The sequence below is a fragment of the Schizophyllum commune genome, assembly GCF_000143185.2.
Source record: "Schizophyllum commune H4-8 unplaced genomic scaffold SCHCOscaffold_8, whole genome shotgun sequence".
NCBI classification, from domain to species: Eukaryota; Fungi; Basidiomycota; class Agaricomycetes; order Agaricales; family Schizophyllaceae; genus Schizophyllum; species Schizophyllum commune.
This window is the reverse complement of record NW_026089545.1, coordinates 1,689,012-1,702,259: the sequence shown is the minus strand read 5'-3', so window position 1 is coordinate 1,702,259 and position 13,248 is coordinate 1,689,012. Positions and strand designations below refer to the sequence as shown.

The window sequence follows — 13,248 nt, the reverse complement described above, 5'->3', positions numbered from 1 at the left end:
CCGTTCAACACGAGAGGTCGCCAGGCTGAACAAGGACGGACCCCAATTGAGGCAACAAGGCCTGCCATGCTTGCTTTGATCCGCCGGTCTATTAGCACTGGCGTCCAGGCTCTTCTGTTTGCGCATGTCGTGCTAGCCCGTTCGGTAACGTTGTTGCTCTCGACGTCCATCTCTGTGTCACTGCCGGCAGTCTCGCACAATAAAAGCACGCGAACGTTGACCGTCGTCGTTGGCGCTCTGTCCTCCCTCGTTCTCCCTCAGCTCGCCTTTTGAACTTCTTCCTCTACACGACATTCGCGACGATGAAGACCTCCACCTCCTCCATTATGATGATGATGCTGGCTGGCCTGGCTGTCATCACCTTCGCCCACGAGCACGACGTGCGCGATGCGGCCATCCATGCGCGACACCACCATCGCGACTTTAAGGTCGCGGGGGACGCGCAGGCGACGCATGGGCACCGCGGGTTCGAGAAGCGCCACCGCTCGCGCAAGGGCCACCCGTCCAAGGTGAGCGTGTGCGAGACTTATCGGTGCGCTCGTTACTGATGCTTCCGAATCTTTAGCACGCTGGGGTCGCTGTCGCCTCTGCCCCCACAGCTGCCGTCGCAGACACGATTGTCGACGGCGTCATCCACGTCAAGTCGAACTGCGGGAATATCGGGGCCACTAGTACGTCTACCCGGCTCGTCGCTCGTCACAAAGCTTCAGCTAATCGCAATCTGCAGAGGAAGTCACCGCGACGAGCGGACCCAACGGCAACATCGACTGGTTGAACTGCGGCGTCAACAACGGCGGCTGGAATCCGCCCTTCGTCACCGTTCATGATATCGTCGCCAAGGATCTCGCTGCTGCCGTCAAGACGTCGAACACCCCCTTCTCGGCTTGCTCTGCGTTCACCGCGATGTTCGAGAAGTACGGCAATGAGCACAGTATCCCGCCTATTATGCTGGCTGCGTTCGCCATGCAGGTATGTAGAGCGGCTGAAGACAACTCGTCGCTGTCTGACACACATACAGGAGAGTTCGTGCAACGCCAACACGGTCGGTGGCGCGGGCGAGCAGGGCTTGATGCAGTTGACGCAGGACAAGTGCGGCGGTGCCCCCGGCGGGAACTGCAGGGATCCCGTCAGTCTCGGGCATTTGTCCCTTGACCATTTTTGAACTGACGATGCCTTCCAGGAATTCAACATCCGCAAGGGTGCCGAGTACTTCAAGGGTGTCCTCGATGGCAACGGTGGTGACCTGCTGCTTTCCATCGGTGCTTACAACGGCTGGCAGAGGGGCATGACCTACGTGAGCTTCACGCTCCTCTTCATGTACCTCAAAGCTCACCAGCTATTGCAGGGGGAGGCGACCGCTGCGCGGTACTCCGGCAATTGCCACTGGCAGAACAACCTTGACTAGTAAGTCCGTTAGCTCCATGCCACGAGCCTCCTCTCATTGTTTGCAGCCTCCATCAGTTCCTGAACGGCTGGGTCCAGAACATCGATGCCTACAGTCATGTCCCGCGCCTCGGGAAGTACTTCAACCTTGATGGTTGCAATTGATCCGTTTTAGGCAAGGGAAATTTGTACTTTGGGAATCCGGGATGTATCGACCTAGCTTGTACACTGTATATCTTCCGTCTGTATGGGTAGACACACGAATCTCCGCTGCTGGCATGTATTCTTACTAGACTTTATGGGCGCGTTTGCGCAAAAAATGGTCGTTTTGCTTGATGACGAGGTTGTCGCGTGAGCCTCCCTTCTGCCAGTTTCCGCGCGCTTCGGCGTCGAGACTCAATCTTCCTTTTATCTTGCACGATGAGTGACACTGCGACGACCTCGTCTGCGTCGACGCCGCCAACATCGGCCCCGCCCTCGCCTGAGCTGCAGACCCTGTCCATCAGCGACAAGATTGTGACGGATGAAGATAAGGCAGAAGCAGCAAAGCTGAAAGCGGAGGCCAACAAGGCATTTGCTGGTGCGCGACGGTGCCCTTTCCTTATGTCCGCTCTCTGACATGACCATCGTGCTATAGCGCACGACTTTGCGAAGGCTGTCGAGCTCTACTCAAACGCTATCGAGAAGAACCCGGGGGATGCGACGATCTGGTGCAACCGCGCGTATGCGCGCATGAAGCTCGAGGAGTTCGGCTACGCGCTCAACGACGCGAGTGCGTATGTCCTGCTGCCCACCGATGCACCTCGCTAACATCCCCTTGCAGCCCAAGCCGCGACCATCGACCCGAAGTACGCGAAGGTGCGCGACGCGACGCGCGGAGGGTGCCCCCGATCACTGACGCGTCTACCCCGCCCCTCCCCAGGCGTACTACCGGCGCGCGACGTGCTACCTGCAGACGCTGCGTCCGCAGCTCGCGGTCACGGACTTCAAGCGCGTGCTGCAGATCGAGCCGAAGAACGACACCGTGCGCGCGCAGCTCACGTCGACGCAGAAGCTCATCCGCAAGATCGAGTTTGAGAAGGCGCGTCGTACCCTGCACCCCTCACATCCTCCCATTCGCTGACAGATACCAGCACAGGCGATCGAGGTCGAAGGGGAGAAGAGCCCTGTAGAGCGCTGTCGGGAGATCATTGCGGAAGGTGAGCATACGAACTGCAGACCGACGCGTGTGCGGTATGCTGATGACCTATGCACAGGTGGCTGCGACATTGACAAGGGGTACGCTGGGCCCAAACTCCCTCAAGATGAGGACGGGAAATACACGATCACCCTCGAGTTCGTCCGCGCCATGATCGAGTGGTTCAAGGATGGCAAGGCGTTGCCGAAGCGCTACGTTTGGGAGATCGTGCTTGCCGTGAACGATATCTTCTCGAAGGAGGACAGCTTGGTGACGCTAGATATACCCGAGGACGTTACCATCGATGTGATTGGCGACGTGCACGGTTCGTCTAAACCGTCGACATCCACACACGTGCTGATCACTCTTCGCCAGGCCAGTACTACGATCTCCTGCACCTCTACTCGCTCACAGGAGAGCCATCCGAGAAGCACTATCTCCTCATGAACGGCGACCTCGTCGACCGCGGGTCGTGGTCCATCGAGGTCATCCTGACCGCATTCTCGTTCAAATGGCTCTACCCGAAGTACATGTTCATCAACCGCGGTAACCACGAAGCAAAGGACATGAACCGCTCCTACGGCTTCGAGGGCGAAGCGAAGACAAAGCACGGCGAGCAGAGCTACAAGCTGTTTGCGCATGTCTTCACTACATGTGAGTTCTACCTTTGAACGCCGACATGGGGCTCTACTGACAATAATATCAGTACCTCTCGCTACCCTAATATGCGCCTCGAAGCCGCCACCGAGCCCTGGGAAGGCTATTCTATCATCAGACGGCAAAAAGCGGTACTTTGTCGTGCACGGGGGCCTCTTCAGCAAGGACGGCGTCACGCTGGAAGACATCCGGAAGCTCGACCGAATAGGAAAACAGCCTGGGACGGAGGGCTTGATGTGCGAAGTGAGTGAAACTTAAATGGGTGCTCACGGCGTTGCTGAGCCTTCTTAGCTATTATGGACCGATCCGCAAGCACAACCAGGCCGAGGACCAAGCAAGCGGGTACGTTATACCATCCGTGTGAGCGGCCCCCAAGTGGCTAACTTCCAGCGCTTAGGGCGTTGGCATTGCCTTCGGGCCCGACGTGACCAAGAGATGGTGTACGGAGAACGGCGTCACCGGCGTCATTCGCAGCCACGAAGTTCGACAAGGTGCGTACCAGTGTATCTCGTACGGGAAAGCAACTAACCAGGCGTTTGTCACCTTCCTGTACTTCATCCTTTCAGATGGCTATGAGGTCGAGCACGACGGCCTCTGCACAACCGTGTTCTCTGCGCCGAACTACGTCGACCAAGTGGGCAACAAGGGTGCATTCGTGAGTAGCCCTCCATCGTAGTGCTCGTGCCTCTCACAAACTCACCGTCCCTAGATTCGCATCGATGCCGCCGGCTCACAGGAGTACATTCAATTCGAGGCGCGGCCACATCCCCCGATGCGACCCATGGCCTATGTGCAGGGCGGGTTGCAAAATCTGATGATGATGTAGGGAGGCATCTCCCTTGAGTATGTCGATATCGGTATCTCGATTGTCAAATATCCTTGCTTGTATCACTGTACGATACCACTGCTTGTATGCATCACTGCATTTCTATTGAACATACGTCTCATCAAGTTGTCCGGAAGACAAGAAGTACAGTACTGCTTTCCTTGTTTTGACGAAGGGGCAAAAACACTCGCTTTGATTGCGATCTGCCCCGGAGAGGCTCGAACTCTCGATCTTGTGATTAGCTACAGCGTAACAGTCACACGCCTTAACCATCTGGGCCACGGGGCACACGGTTACACATCCCTTGTTATTGATAATGTGCGCTGAGAATACATATACCACAGCGCAGACCTCAATCTGTCGTATGCTTCACCCTGTCCCTCGCTCAGCTTTTACAGGAGACATATATGCAAATGCCGTCAACATAGTCGGTGTACATGCCCTTATTCCTTCCGCTGTAAGTACTGTATATGCAAGATGTATGCACCGATCAATCCCTGCGACGGCCGCCCCGTCCTCCATTGTCAGACACTATACGCAGGATAGCGTCTTTCGCTGCAACGATGTCATTCTCAGAACCTGCTCAACATGATTAGCGATTGCAACAACACGAAGGGCGATGCACTTGCCAATGATGACGATCGTGTTGTTTTCACGGCCGACAGTGATGTCGGCCCCCGTCTCGTTGCGCAGGCGCGCAACCGTCGAGCCCTTTGAGCCAACAATGCGCGGGAACACCGAGCGATCGGGCAGCGTGAGGAAGCCGACGTGCGACATGCGCTCCGCTGCCTTGATGGCATCCTCGACCGCGGCCTTCGCCTTATCAAGACCCTCCTGGTCCCGAGCCTTCAGCGTCCAAACCGAATCACCCTCCTCGGCGTCCTGATAGTTGGTCGTGACCTCCCACTGGTAAGCCGGGGCCTGCTCGTCCTCGACGGCGTCGTCAATGCGCGCGTCGGAGGCGCCGCCGTTGGCAGGCGGACGCGAGGGAACCGCTGACTTCTTCGGGTTGGCAGACTGGTCAACCTGAACGCCGTACGCACGCAAGCCGCGGAAGAAGCCACCCTGCTGCGAGATGGCATGGTGGTACTTGAGCGGTACAGTGATTGTGTCCGTGATGGTCTCGACGGGAGTAGGCGCCTTCCTGACCTGGCTCTGCAAAACAGTCAGACTTCTGCTAAGCGCAAAGGAGTAAACGGACCTTGAGCTCCTCGACGGCCTTCTCGCAAGCCTCCTTGGACCCAGAAACCTTGACGATGTTGGCCTGATCGACGCCCTCGAATTCGGACGCATTCAATGGCTCGCCAACCTGGTAGTATGACCTGGAGCCGGGGAACTGCACCTGCGCGCCGGTGCGGTTCTGCAAGTCGTTGAGGTGCTGCCCCCCACGACCAATGAGCGCGCGGTGCTGGGCGGCCGGAACCTCCACAGCCAGGACGATCCGCTCGCTCAACTCCTTCACGGCCTTCTCGAGCTCGGCCTTGAGCTTGTTGACGAGCTTAGGGTCGCCGCGAATGCGGACCTCGTCGCCAGTCTCACCAGGGCGAGGGCTACGATGAGTGTGAGTAAGAAATGGGCATACTAAGAGAGGACCACTGACAAGCGAATCAAGCCAGCCTGAAGCTTGGGATCCGTAGGGCCACCGGCACGCGCGACCAGGTCCCGCAAGCCTTGACCACCCCCACCAATCAAGGTGCGGTGGTATTTGTTCTCGATCGGCACAATCACCGTGGCCTCCTCATGAACCTGGTCAGCAATCTCGAGGATCGCCTTCTTGGCCGCGTTGATATTCTCCTTGGTGCCACGGATGGTGATGCGCGTAAGGCTACCATCGCTGTCGTCGGCCTTGTCGACGTCGATCTGGGTGCTGGTCGAGTCCTTGATGTCGTTAATGCTGGCACCGCCGCGCCCGAGAATGCGCGGCACGGCGCGGTTAGGCACGGTGAACTTGATGACGTTGTTTGACTCCTTCTCGAACTCGACGGCCTGACCGTTGTGAGCAAGGTCACACCATGGCTGCAAAGTGCGCTTACATCGAGAAGCTCCGACTTGGCCTGGGAGACACCCTTGCGGCCACCCTTGACGAGGACCTCGTCGGGCTTGAGCTGCTCACGCGTCTTGTCGCCGCCCTCATTATGGCGAGGGAAGGTGATCTTGACGGAGTATTTCTCCTCCAGACGGATGGCGTACTTGCCGCTTGACCCGATGAGTGCCGAGTGATACTGGGTGGGGATCTTCAGGATCTCTTGCGTCTCATCCGCCTACAAACTTCCATCAGTGACAGGGTTGGAGCGAGAGAGCGGCCATATTCACCAGACGCTCGACCTGCCCGAGAATCCTCTTCTTGGCCTCGTGTACATTCTCCTTGCGACCGACGATCTGTTCTTCGAGTCAGAATACGATGTGAATATAAACCAGGGCAATAAGCGTACCGTGACTTTGGCCTTTTGATGGGCTCCTCTCTTCTTCTTACCCCCGGCACCGTCCTTCTCGGTTTCCTCGTCGGACACGTCGACCTTGACGCCGAGAAGATCGCGAATTTTGTTGATGCCGGAGCCCTGCGACCCAACAACGCGCGCGACGAACTCACGGTCGATGTCGAACTCGGTGGACTGCAAGGATATTGAACAACTTGATGTAGACACGCACGCTTAGGACTTACGTAGCTGTTGTCGATCTCGTCGTTCTTCGCGTCCTCGACGATCTTGCGAATCTCCTGAACAGCGCGGTCCACGTCGGCACGCACACCACGAACAACGATGACGTCCTCCGTGTCCGCGTTGGCCTCTGCGCCGACCTTGATGGACAGGGCCTTGTCCTCGCCAATGATACTGAGAAGTGTAAGACAATATCTCAATTGAGTTAGAGAGGGCGACGTACGCATTCAGAGTAGTCCGGTTGACACCGAGCACAGCCGAGTGCCAGCGCTTCTCTACGGGCACGGTCTCGCTCTTCACATCGGCGGCATCGCGGGCGAACTTCTGAAGGTCCTTGCTGACATCGTCAAGATGCTTGAGGCGCTCATCCAGGGAGACGGAGAAGTTGGGCGACAGCGGGTCGTAGACAAGGAGGACAGAAGACTTCTCCTGCGACTCGGGCGGGAAGAAGACCTGAACGTTGTGCTGCTCGTGGAACTGCTTGATCCTATGTATTGCAGTCAGACGAAGTTCAAAAATACAGCCTTGACAGTGCTTACTTCTTAGCGTTCTTACCCTGTATGATGCGGTGGAGGAGCCAGTCGATGGGGAGTTCCTTGGTGCCGTTGAAGAGTTTACCCATCAGCGCCGATACCTGACCGATGACACCGTCGACGGCGGGCTTTTCGCCAGCGATGACGATGCTCAAGTTCGCAGCTTCCGGAGACGGGAGGTAGACGGAGACACCGGGGTGGGCAGCCTTCAGGATCTTGGGGTAGCCAATGCGCGTCATGTACGTGACGACCTGCTTGGCAGTACCTGGGCCAGTAGAAGGGACCGGGAAGTCGTGGATGTACTTCGAGTTGGCCTGGCTGAGCGCGACTTCCATACCCTTGGAGAGGTCCGTTTGCTTGCCCCAGACGGTGATCTCGTCCGTGGGGTCTTCCGGAGCAGGGACCGAGATGGAGCACTGGCTCTTGATGAGGATCTCTTTAGCAAAGTCACCGCGCAGAAGGACGTGCTGGCGCTTGGGCAAGTTGAGCTTGAACGACGTGAGCGCAGTCTTGTAGCCTTCCACGGATGCCTCGACGCTTTCAATGACAGCAACAACAGCCTCGCGATCACCAGAGGCCGTGACCTCACGAGCCTTGAAGTCGAACCCGAAGGACAGCTCGGTACCATCGCCACCTAGGCTCTTGTAGTAACCCTCACGGATAGCGATGAACGGCAGGATGTGCGCAGGAATGTCGCGGACGCGCCTCGTGATCTTGGAAGTCTTCGATGCGATGATCTGGTTGAGGAGAGCCTTGGCTTCGTACACGGCGGTCTCGGGACCTTGCACGGTGATGGGGATCGTAGGTTCCTCGTCCTCGTCGTCGATGGGAGTAGCCTTGCCAGAGGCATGTCCGTTCGCCTGACCGTTGGGCACGTTAAGAGTCTCTTCGCGACGCGGGATGTCGATCCTGACGTTGGTCTGGTCGCGAATACCCTTGAGAGTGATACCTAAAAACACGCCATGATGAGAACATGAGTGCGTCATGCGGCTTGCTACGTACCCTTGGGACCGATGATGGTAGGAATGGTAGAGGCGGGGGCGTCCACGACGATAGAGATCTTTTGAATGTGAGTAGACGCGCTAGCTTAGTATGCGCAGGACGTACCACCGGGCTGAGGGAAGCCAGGAGGCTACGCTTTCCCTTCTCCAATTCCTTGGGGCTCTCGGAGCGCAGGTAGAAAGTCTGACCGCCCTTCTGACCAGATGCGTCGATCCTGACCTTGTGCTTGGCCATGACCTGCTTGAGGACCTCCTGTAGCGAGAGCGTCTTGCCATCCTTGTTCGCCGGGAGGCTCACGCTGGTAAGCGTGAACGTGTCCGTGTACGTGGGTGCCTTGACAACAGCGGGCTTGATGCGCGGACCACCCGCGCCCCAGGCAGAGCGCACCGGGGCCGGGGAAGGGGACTTCGGAGCGAGGGCAGGGAACGCGGACTCCGTGTCGAGCTCGGCCTGAGCCGGCACCTTCTTGTTCTTCGCGGGCTCATCCTTGAACGCGGGGAACGGGTCCGGGGCACCTTCCAGGTTGTGGCGCTTCTGCAAAAACGGTCAGATGCACGTCCGGAAGCGGCGCACGGAGGGGACGCATACGGCGAGGTCAGAGGCGGAGAGAGCCATGATGACGGTGTCCGAGGAACGATATAAGCCTTAGACGGGGGGTTTAGACCTGATTACACGACGAGCAAGCCGCTAGCGACGAGCCCGACGCAGACAAAATTAAGAGGAGTTGGCGGTTAGGGAAGAGGCTGATGGTCTCCAAAGTCTGCCCACAGACCGCCACGACCCACCGCTTGCCTCCTTTGGGCATAACGCCCCTGTCTTCGCGCGCGGTGACATACGCGTATATGTGCGTGCGCGCTAATCAAGGAAGGAGAGACTAGCAAGCCAAGAAGCACACAAGGATACACATCAGATACATGTCCGCACAAAAGCATCTCAAGACAAGGTCATATCGACTTCCATCATCATCCTGTCCGTAATCCCGCCGTCCCCATAATCATCATCCTCCTGCCCTTCCACTTCCATCATCATAGACTCCATCTTCTGCTTCGCCTGCGCCTTCTCGATGTCTTCCAGAGTCCACAGCGAGATTCCCGTCTGGTTCTCATTGGGGTTCTGCGAGATTGTGCGCATGAAGATCTTGGAGAGCGTGATCGCCATATCGGTAGACAGGTTCGACGCGGTCTCCGTGATATACTGGTTGATCCAACGCGGCAGCTTAGAGCGCTTGTCGGATCGTCCAAAGCGCTGAAAATGGTTCAGCACGGCCCATGGGTCAACAAGCAAGCTACGCACCTTGTCGGCGAACACCATGAGACCCCAATCCGTCTTACCACGCAATACACGTCCCACACATTGCGCGGCGTTGCGAATGGCGTCGAAAGACAGGAACTCCGACTCGCGTATACGGTATGCATCGCGGAGGTATTCCAAGCGCGCTTTGAGGATGCGGCTCTCGGTATACTGGTATGGAACACTGCATTGAGGTCAGCGAGAGCAAAGCAATCCATGGAAGCCACAGACGCACCCAAACATGATGACCGCGCGGCCATAGTTGTGGTCAAAATCAATGCCTTCGGAAACCTTGCCACGGGCTACGGACAACAAGACGGCACCTCGGCCATTGTCGCATGCCTTTACGCCGGTGAGTCTCCACAAAGGCGCGAGCGAAAGTGCGTACTCACCCTGCGATAGTTCTCCAACGCTATACTTGTCTCGTTCGAGTCGGGCGTCTCCACAAAGATCAACTTGTGGTTCCAAACCTCATTCAAGATACCCTGCATTGATTCATCAGCTTTCACGCTCCTACAAAGAAGTGAATTTTCACCCACCATATCATTCCATGCCGCCACAATCGACTCCATGTACAGATAACTCGGGAAGAACGCCACGATCCCATCGGGCACAATCTTGCTGTACTCGATGAGGATGCTCCCAAAGTTGCGCACCACCGCAGGGTCGTTGCGCACTTCGAAGCGCGAGCTGATGGCCACCTGGTCGCTGCCGCGGGTGATGACCTAGGTGCAAAGAACAACGTGTCAGAGATAAAGCTGACAGAATATAGAGGTAAATGACTGACCAACGGCAAGAACGAATTACGCGTAAGCGTCATCGGATACGACTCCTGCACCACCGGCGTAAACTGCAGCATCTTCGGATACATATCAAGCGGAGAGATGGTCCCGGACGTGATAACAACACTACTGAAGCGCTCGAAGACGGGCTGGATGGCGAGGGAGGGGTCGAGGCAGGCGAAGTGGAAGATGGGATTGGGCACGGTAGCGTTGTCGGTCTCGAAGGGCTCGAGGATGAGGATGAAGCCTAATAGATAATCAGCATAGGTGATGGGATGGATAGGTAAGCGACACACCTCTCTCGTACGTCGAGACTAGCGTTGCAAACGAAGCGACCTTCTGCAGCGCAGAGTACTCGTCAAGGCGGGATAGTTCGAGCGTCCGGATGAGTGACTGGAGTCGCTCGGCGCAGAATCTTTGTGCAGGGATAAGCAAATGGTCTCTTTAGAATTTAAAGACATAGCATACCTCAATGGCCTCCGCTCAATATAAGTGATGTCCTTCAGATGTTGCAAAAACGACAAGGGCGTCTCCGCCACGACGTGCAGCACGCGCATTCTGGTCTGATGGTCGTCACTTGCAATGTCCAACGCCGCCAACTGGTGGACTTTACCTTCAAGTACTCCACGAACCGCTTCAAGAAAGCAACGAAGTGCTCCGCCTTGCGGATGTTGCCCGGGACGGCTTCGTTGAGGAGGTCATCGGGGAGAACTGTGACAAGGCGGGGCTGGTGAGGAAACGAATATGGACCCTGCAGGACAGCGTACGTGGATTTGACATGAAGCCATCTGCATCGTCGGGTCTGTCGGAGGCTTCTTGGAGGCCCTCGACGAGCCGGGCGTATTCGTCTTGCAGTTTGGCGGCGTCGGTGGTCTTGATCCTTGAAGGTGTCAATAAGGTGGCGTCGCGGCACTCGAGTAAGGCTTACTCCTCAATCTTCTCGCCTAATTTCCCGACACTTCTTGCTGCAGAATCAAGCATAGGGCGCGTCAAGTCGATACTCAAGGACTCGATGCAGACGTTGTCTGCGAGGATAACTTAGCTAGGCTTCACATGTACATGATCTAAATAGGACTTTACCGATGTTATGTGCCTCGTCGAACACGACGATGGCATCCTTCGAAAGCTCTTTCGATACTTGATCTGCGACCTTGGGATCTAGCAAGTAGTGGAAGGAGTAGATGACGACATCGACGAAGGGCATCTATAGGGAATCGTTCGGCATGTGGGTGGGATTAATGGGATAGATTGCGCACCATTCGCCGGACCAGGAAGTAGGGGCATATGGTGTTGTCGCGTCCATATTGTAACACGTCCGCCAGAGTCCAGATGCCAGGTGGTATAAGTTGTCCAGGCTCGCGCTGTCCAAGGTTCTGTGCTCCCTTGGTCAGCGAACGGGGCTTCTCCTCAAAAACGATTCACGCACCTCATGCCATTCACAAAGCTCCACCGACCCCGGATCTGCCCTCCCCTTCTCGCAAACTACCGCATTCGTCAAATCCCGACACCGCGCATCGACCACCACCCCCTTCTTCTCCTTCGACACCTCCGGGTGGATGCACAGGTTCTTCCGACTCGTCAGCCCCAGCCCCGTGAACGCCTCCTCCTTCGCCCTCTGCTCCGGCGTCTCGGCGCACTGTATGCGGTACGCCATGAGCCGCTTCAGCTCGGCCAGGGCCTTTTCGATCTCGGGGACGGTACGGGAGCAGTAGATTAGCTTGCGTTTTGTAGGGTAGAACTAGGGTTTATGTGTCAGTGAGAGGGGGGGAGTTGGAAGAGGGGGAATCGTACTTGCTGGTATGATACAATGAGGGATAAGAGGGATACCGTCTTCCCGGTTCCTGAGGGCATTTCTAGGACGCAATGGCCCTGTATAGGGTGTCAGAGGATGCTTATGCGGGAATGCGGGGTATAGCTCACAGTCGCGTCCAGAGTTCGCTTGAGATCGCACATGTATGCATATTGCTCTTGGTTCAGTGAGAAAATGGTTGGAATCCTTTCGCGATGTATAGCTACCTGGGTAGATGCGGTCATAAGGGAAGACAATCTGGACGTAGGTGAGTGAGACTGCTTGTAAGCCGAGCATGTTCGCGCACCGGAAGGTCGTCAATGTTAAACTTCATGATGAACTAAGATGGGGATTCAAGTAAGAGATGTATGAGCTGCTCGTAAACTTCGTCCGACGCAGCAGGCGGCGTCGTGCACTCGTCCGCGTCGGCGTTCAGGACAACCATTGTTTAGGCGCCCAGGGTGTCTAAGAATAGCTCGATCGCGCTGCTGAGGTCATTGGGCCTGCCACGCGGTCACCCACTTTGGTAAACAAGCGCAAGCACATAACTTGACTGGCACCCCCACGACAGGGGAGCTGCTCAGGATGCCTTCAGAAACTGCGTGCGGTACGAATGCAGCATTATCTGTGACTGGCGGCTTGGGGACATACGTTCGGCCGATGCAGAAGCTGCAGCGGCAGCGTAGCGGCAATTGTTCGGCACGACGAACAGGTGCAGTAAATCTAGGTGGGGTATCTGCACCTATCACTCCAGGTCCTCTGGAAGGTATGTATTGCTTTGACTCGTCTGTCCTGCACAACAAGACCGTTGGTATCAGTGGCGCATGGCCGGGATCGGCGCGGTAAGTCGAATTTACTCCAATCCGCGGTGGTGGCACTTATCATGGGCTCTCCTGGACGGTGTAGGCTACAGATGTGCTGACTGCGAAGGTAAGCAGAACTGTTGTCGTACTTCTTTGATAACTGAGCATGTACTTAGACCGGCCCGTCGCTCGACGTGAGAATCTTTTGCAAAGATCCATAAATTTTTCATGAAACAGGCGTGGACGCTGGGGGCGATTTTATGAACGTCAAGCCTGACCCTTCCGACCGCAACCGGGTTGCTCTTCTTTTAAAGAAGGGCCCTAAAAGCCCTCGTGAGGCGAACGTCCT

General features: G+C 56.5%; 4 protein-coding genes and 1 non-coding gene across 5 annotated transcripts; 2 read left to right on the top strand and 3 right to left on the bottom strand.

Annotated features, from left to right (window-relative positions):
• Positions 1–302: 302 nt before the first annotated feature.
• On the top strand, positions 303–1,548 carry SCHCODRAFT_02508205 (lysozyme-like protein; the record flags this gene model as incomplete). The annotated part of the gene is made up of 7 exons (XM_003030018.2): positions 303–509; positions 566–671; positions 728–969; positions 1,019–1,126; positions 1,181–1,294; positions 1,346–1,404; positions 1,452–1,548. 7 exons carry the CDS (start codon positions 303–305, stop codon positions 1,546–1,548), a joined length of 933 nt encoding a protein of 310 aa, XP_003030064.2.
• A 222-nt stretch (positions 1,549–1,770) lies between these two features.
• On the top strand, positions 1,771–4,161 carry SCHCODRAFT_02583881 (protein phosphatase 5). The gene is made up of 12 exons (XM_003030019.2): positions 1,771–1,963; positions 2,021–2,155; positions 2,207–2,241; positions 2,306–2,464; positions 2,522–2,582; positions 2,640–2,885; positions 2,936–3,214; positions 3,267–3,460; positions 3,509–3,559; positions 3,615–3,708; positions 3,784–3,872; positions 3,927–4,161. The coding sequence occupies exons 1-12, from the start codon at positions 1,804–1,806 to the stop codon at positions 4,041–4,043; spliced, it is 1,620 nt and encodes a 539-aa protein (XP_003030065.1). The 5' UTR covers positions 1,771–1,803; the 3' UTR covers positions 4,044–4,161.
• Positions 4,162–4,246: 85 nt separating this feature from the next.
• On the bottom strand, positions 4,247–4,331 carry SCHCODRAFT_t155. Its single transcript has one exon. It is a non-coding gene; the product is annotated as a tRNA-Asn (tRNA).
• Positions 4,332–4,410: 79 nt separating this feature from the next.
• On the bottom strand, positions 4,411–8,939 carry SCHCODRAFT_02632299 (uncharacterized protein). The gene is made up of 13 exons (XM_003030427.2): positions 8,824–8,939; positions 8,341–8,769; positions 8,236–8,293; positions 7,240–8,182; positions 6,924–7,187; positions 6,706–6,874; positions 6,476–6,655; positions 6,357–6,422; positions 6,077–6,304; positions 5,644–6,029; positions 5,245–5,593; positions 4,673–5,198; positions 4,411–4,622 (listed from the first exon to the last, which is right to left on the bottom strand). The coding sequence occupies exons 1-13, from the start codon at positions 8,848–8,850 to the stop codon at positions 4,534–4,536; spliced, it is 3,714 nt and encodes a 1,237-aa protein (XP_003030473.1). The 5' UTR covers positions 8,851–8,939; the 3' UTR covers positions 4,411–4,533.
• Positions 8,940–9,125: 186 nt separating this feature from the next.
• SCHCODRAFT_02632294 (DNA repair helicase) lies at positions 9,126–12,531 on the bottom strand. Its single transcript, XM_003030428.2, has 18 exons — positions 12,404–12,531; positions 12,324–12,354; positions 12,228–12,274; positions 12,099–12,176; positions 11,734–12,045; positions 11,564–11,680; positions 11,388–11,511; positions 11,236–11,332; positions 11,075–11,187; positions 10,921–11,018; positions 10,776–10,870; positions 10,604–10,722; positions 10,313–10,554; positions 10,065–10,250; positions 9,918–10,010; positions 9,761–9,867; positions 9,529–9,709; positions 9,126–9,480 (listed from the first exon to the last, which is right to left on the bottom strand). The coding sequence occupies exons 1-18, from the start codon at positions 12,428–12,430 to the stop codon at positions 9,169–9,171; spliced, it is 2,379 nt and encodes a 792-aa protein (XP_003030474.1). The 5' UTR covers positions 12,431–12,531; the 3' UTR covers positions 9,126–9,168.
• Positions 12,532–13,248: the final 717 nt, after the last annotated feature.

What these genes read in the sequence shown, in the direction of transcription:
- SCHCODRAFT_02583881 (XM_003030019.2), top strand. Translation starts at nt 1,804, where the DNA reads ATGAGTGACACTGCGACGACCTCGTCTGCGTCGACGCCGCCAACATCG. An exon ending in TGTGATTGGCGACGTGCACG is followed by an intron (nt 2,886 to 2,935) that starts GTTCGTCTAAAC and finishes ACTCTTCGCCAG; the next exon opens with GCCAGTACTACGATCTCCTG. An exon ending in GCCGAGGACCAAGCAAGCGG is followed by an intron (nt 3,560 to 3,614) that starts GTACGTTATACC and finishes TCCAGCGCTTAG; the next exon opens with GGCGTTGGCATTGCCTTCGG.
- SCHCODRAFT_02632299 (XM_003030427.2), bottom strand. Translation starts at nt 8,850, where the DNA reads ATGGCTCTCTCCGCCTCTGACCTCGCC. An exon ending in TGGCTTCCCTCAGCCCGGTG is followed by an intron (nt 8,294 to 8,340) that starts GTACGTCCTGCG and finishes CACATTCAAAAG; the next exon opens with ATCTCTATCGTCGTGGACGC. An exon ending in ACGAGATCGACAACAGCTAC is followed by an intron (nt 6,656 to 6,705) that starts GTAAGTCCTAAG and finishes ATATCCTTGCAG; the next exon opens with TCCACCGAGTTCGACATCGA.
- SCHCODRAFT_02632294 (XM_003030428.2), bottom strand. Translation starts at nt 12,430, where the DNA reads ATGAAGTTTAACATTGACGACCTTCCG. An exon ending in AGCGAACTCTGGACGCGACT is followed by an intron (nt 12,177 to 12,227) that starts GTGAGCTATACC and finishes CACCCTATACAG; the next exon opens with GGCCATTGCGTCCTAGAAAT. An exon ending in ACTTCCTGGTCCGGCGAATG is followed by an intron (nt 11,512 to 11,563) that starts GTGCGCAATCTA and finishes GATTCCCTATAG; the next exon opens with ATGCCCTTCGTCGATGTCGT.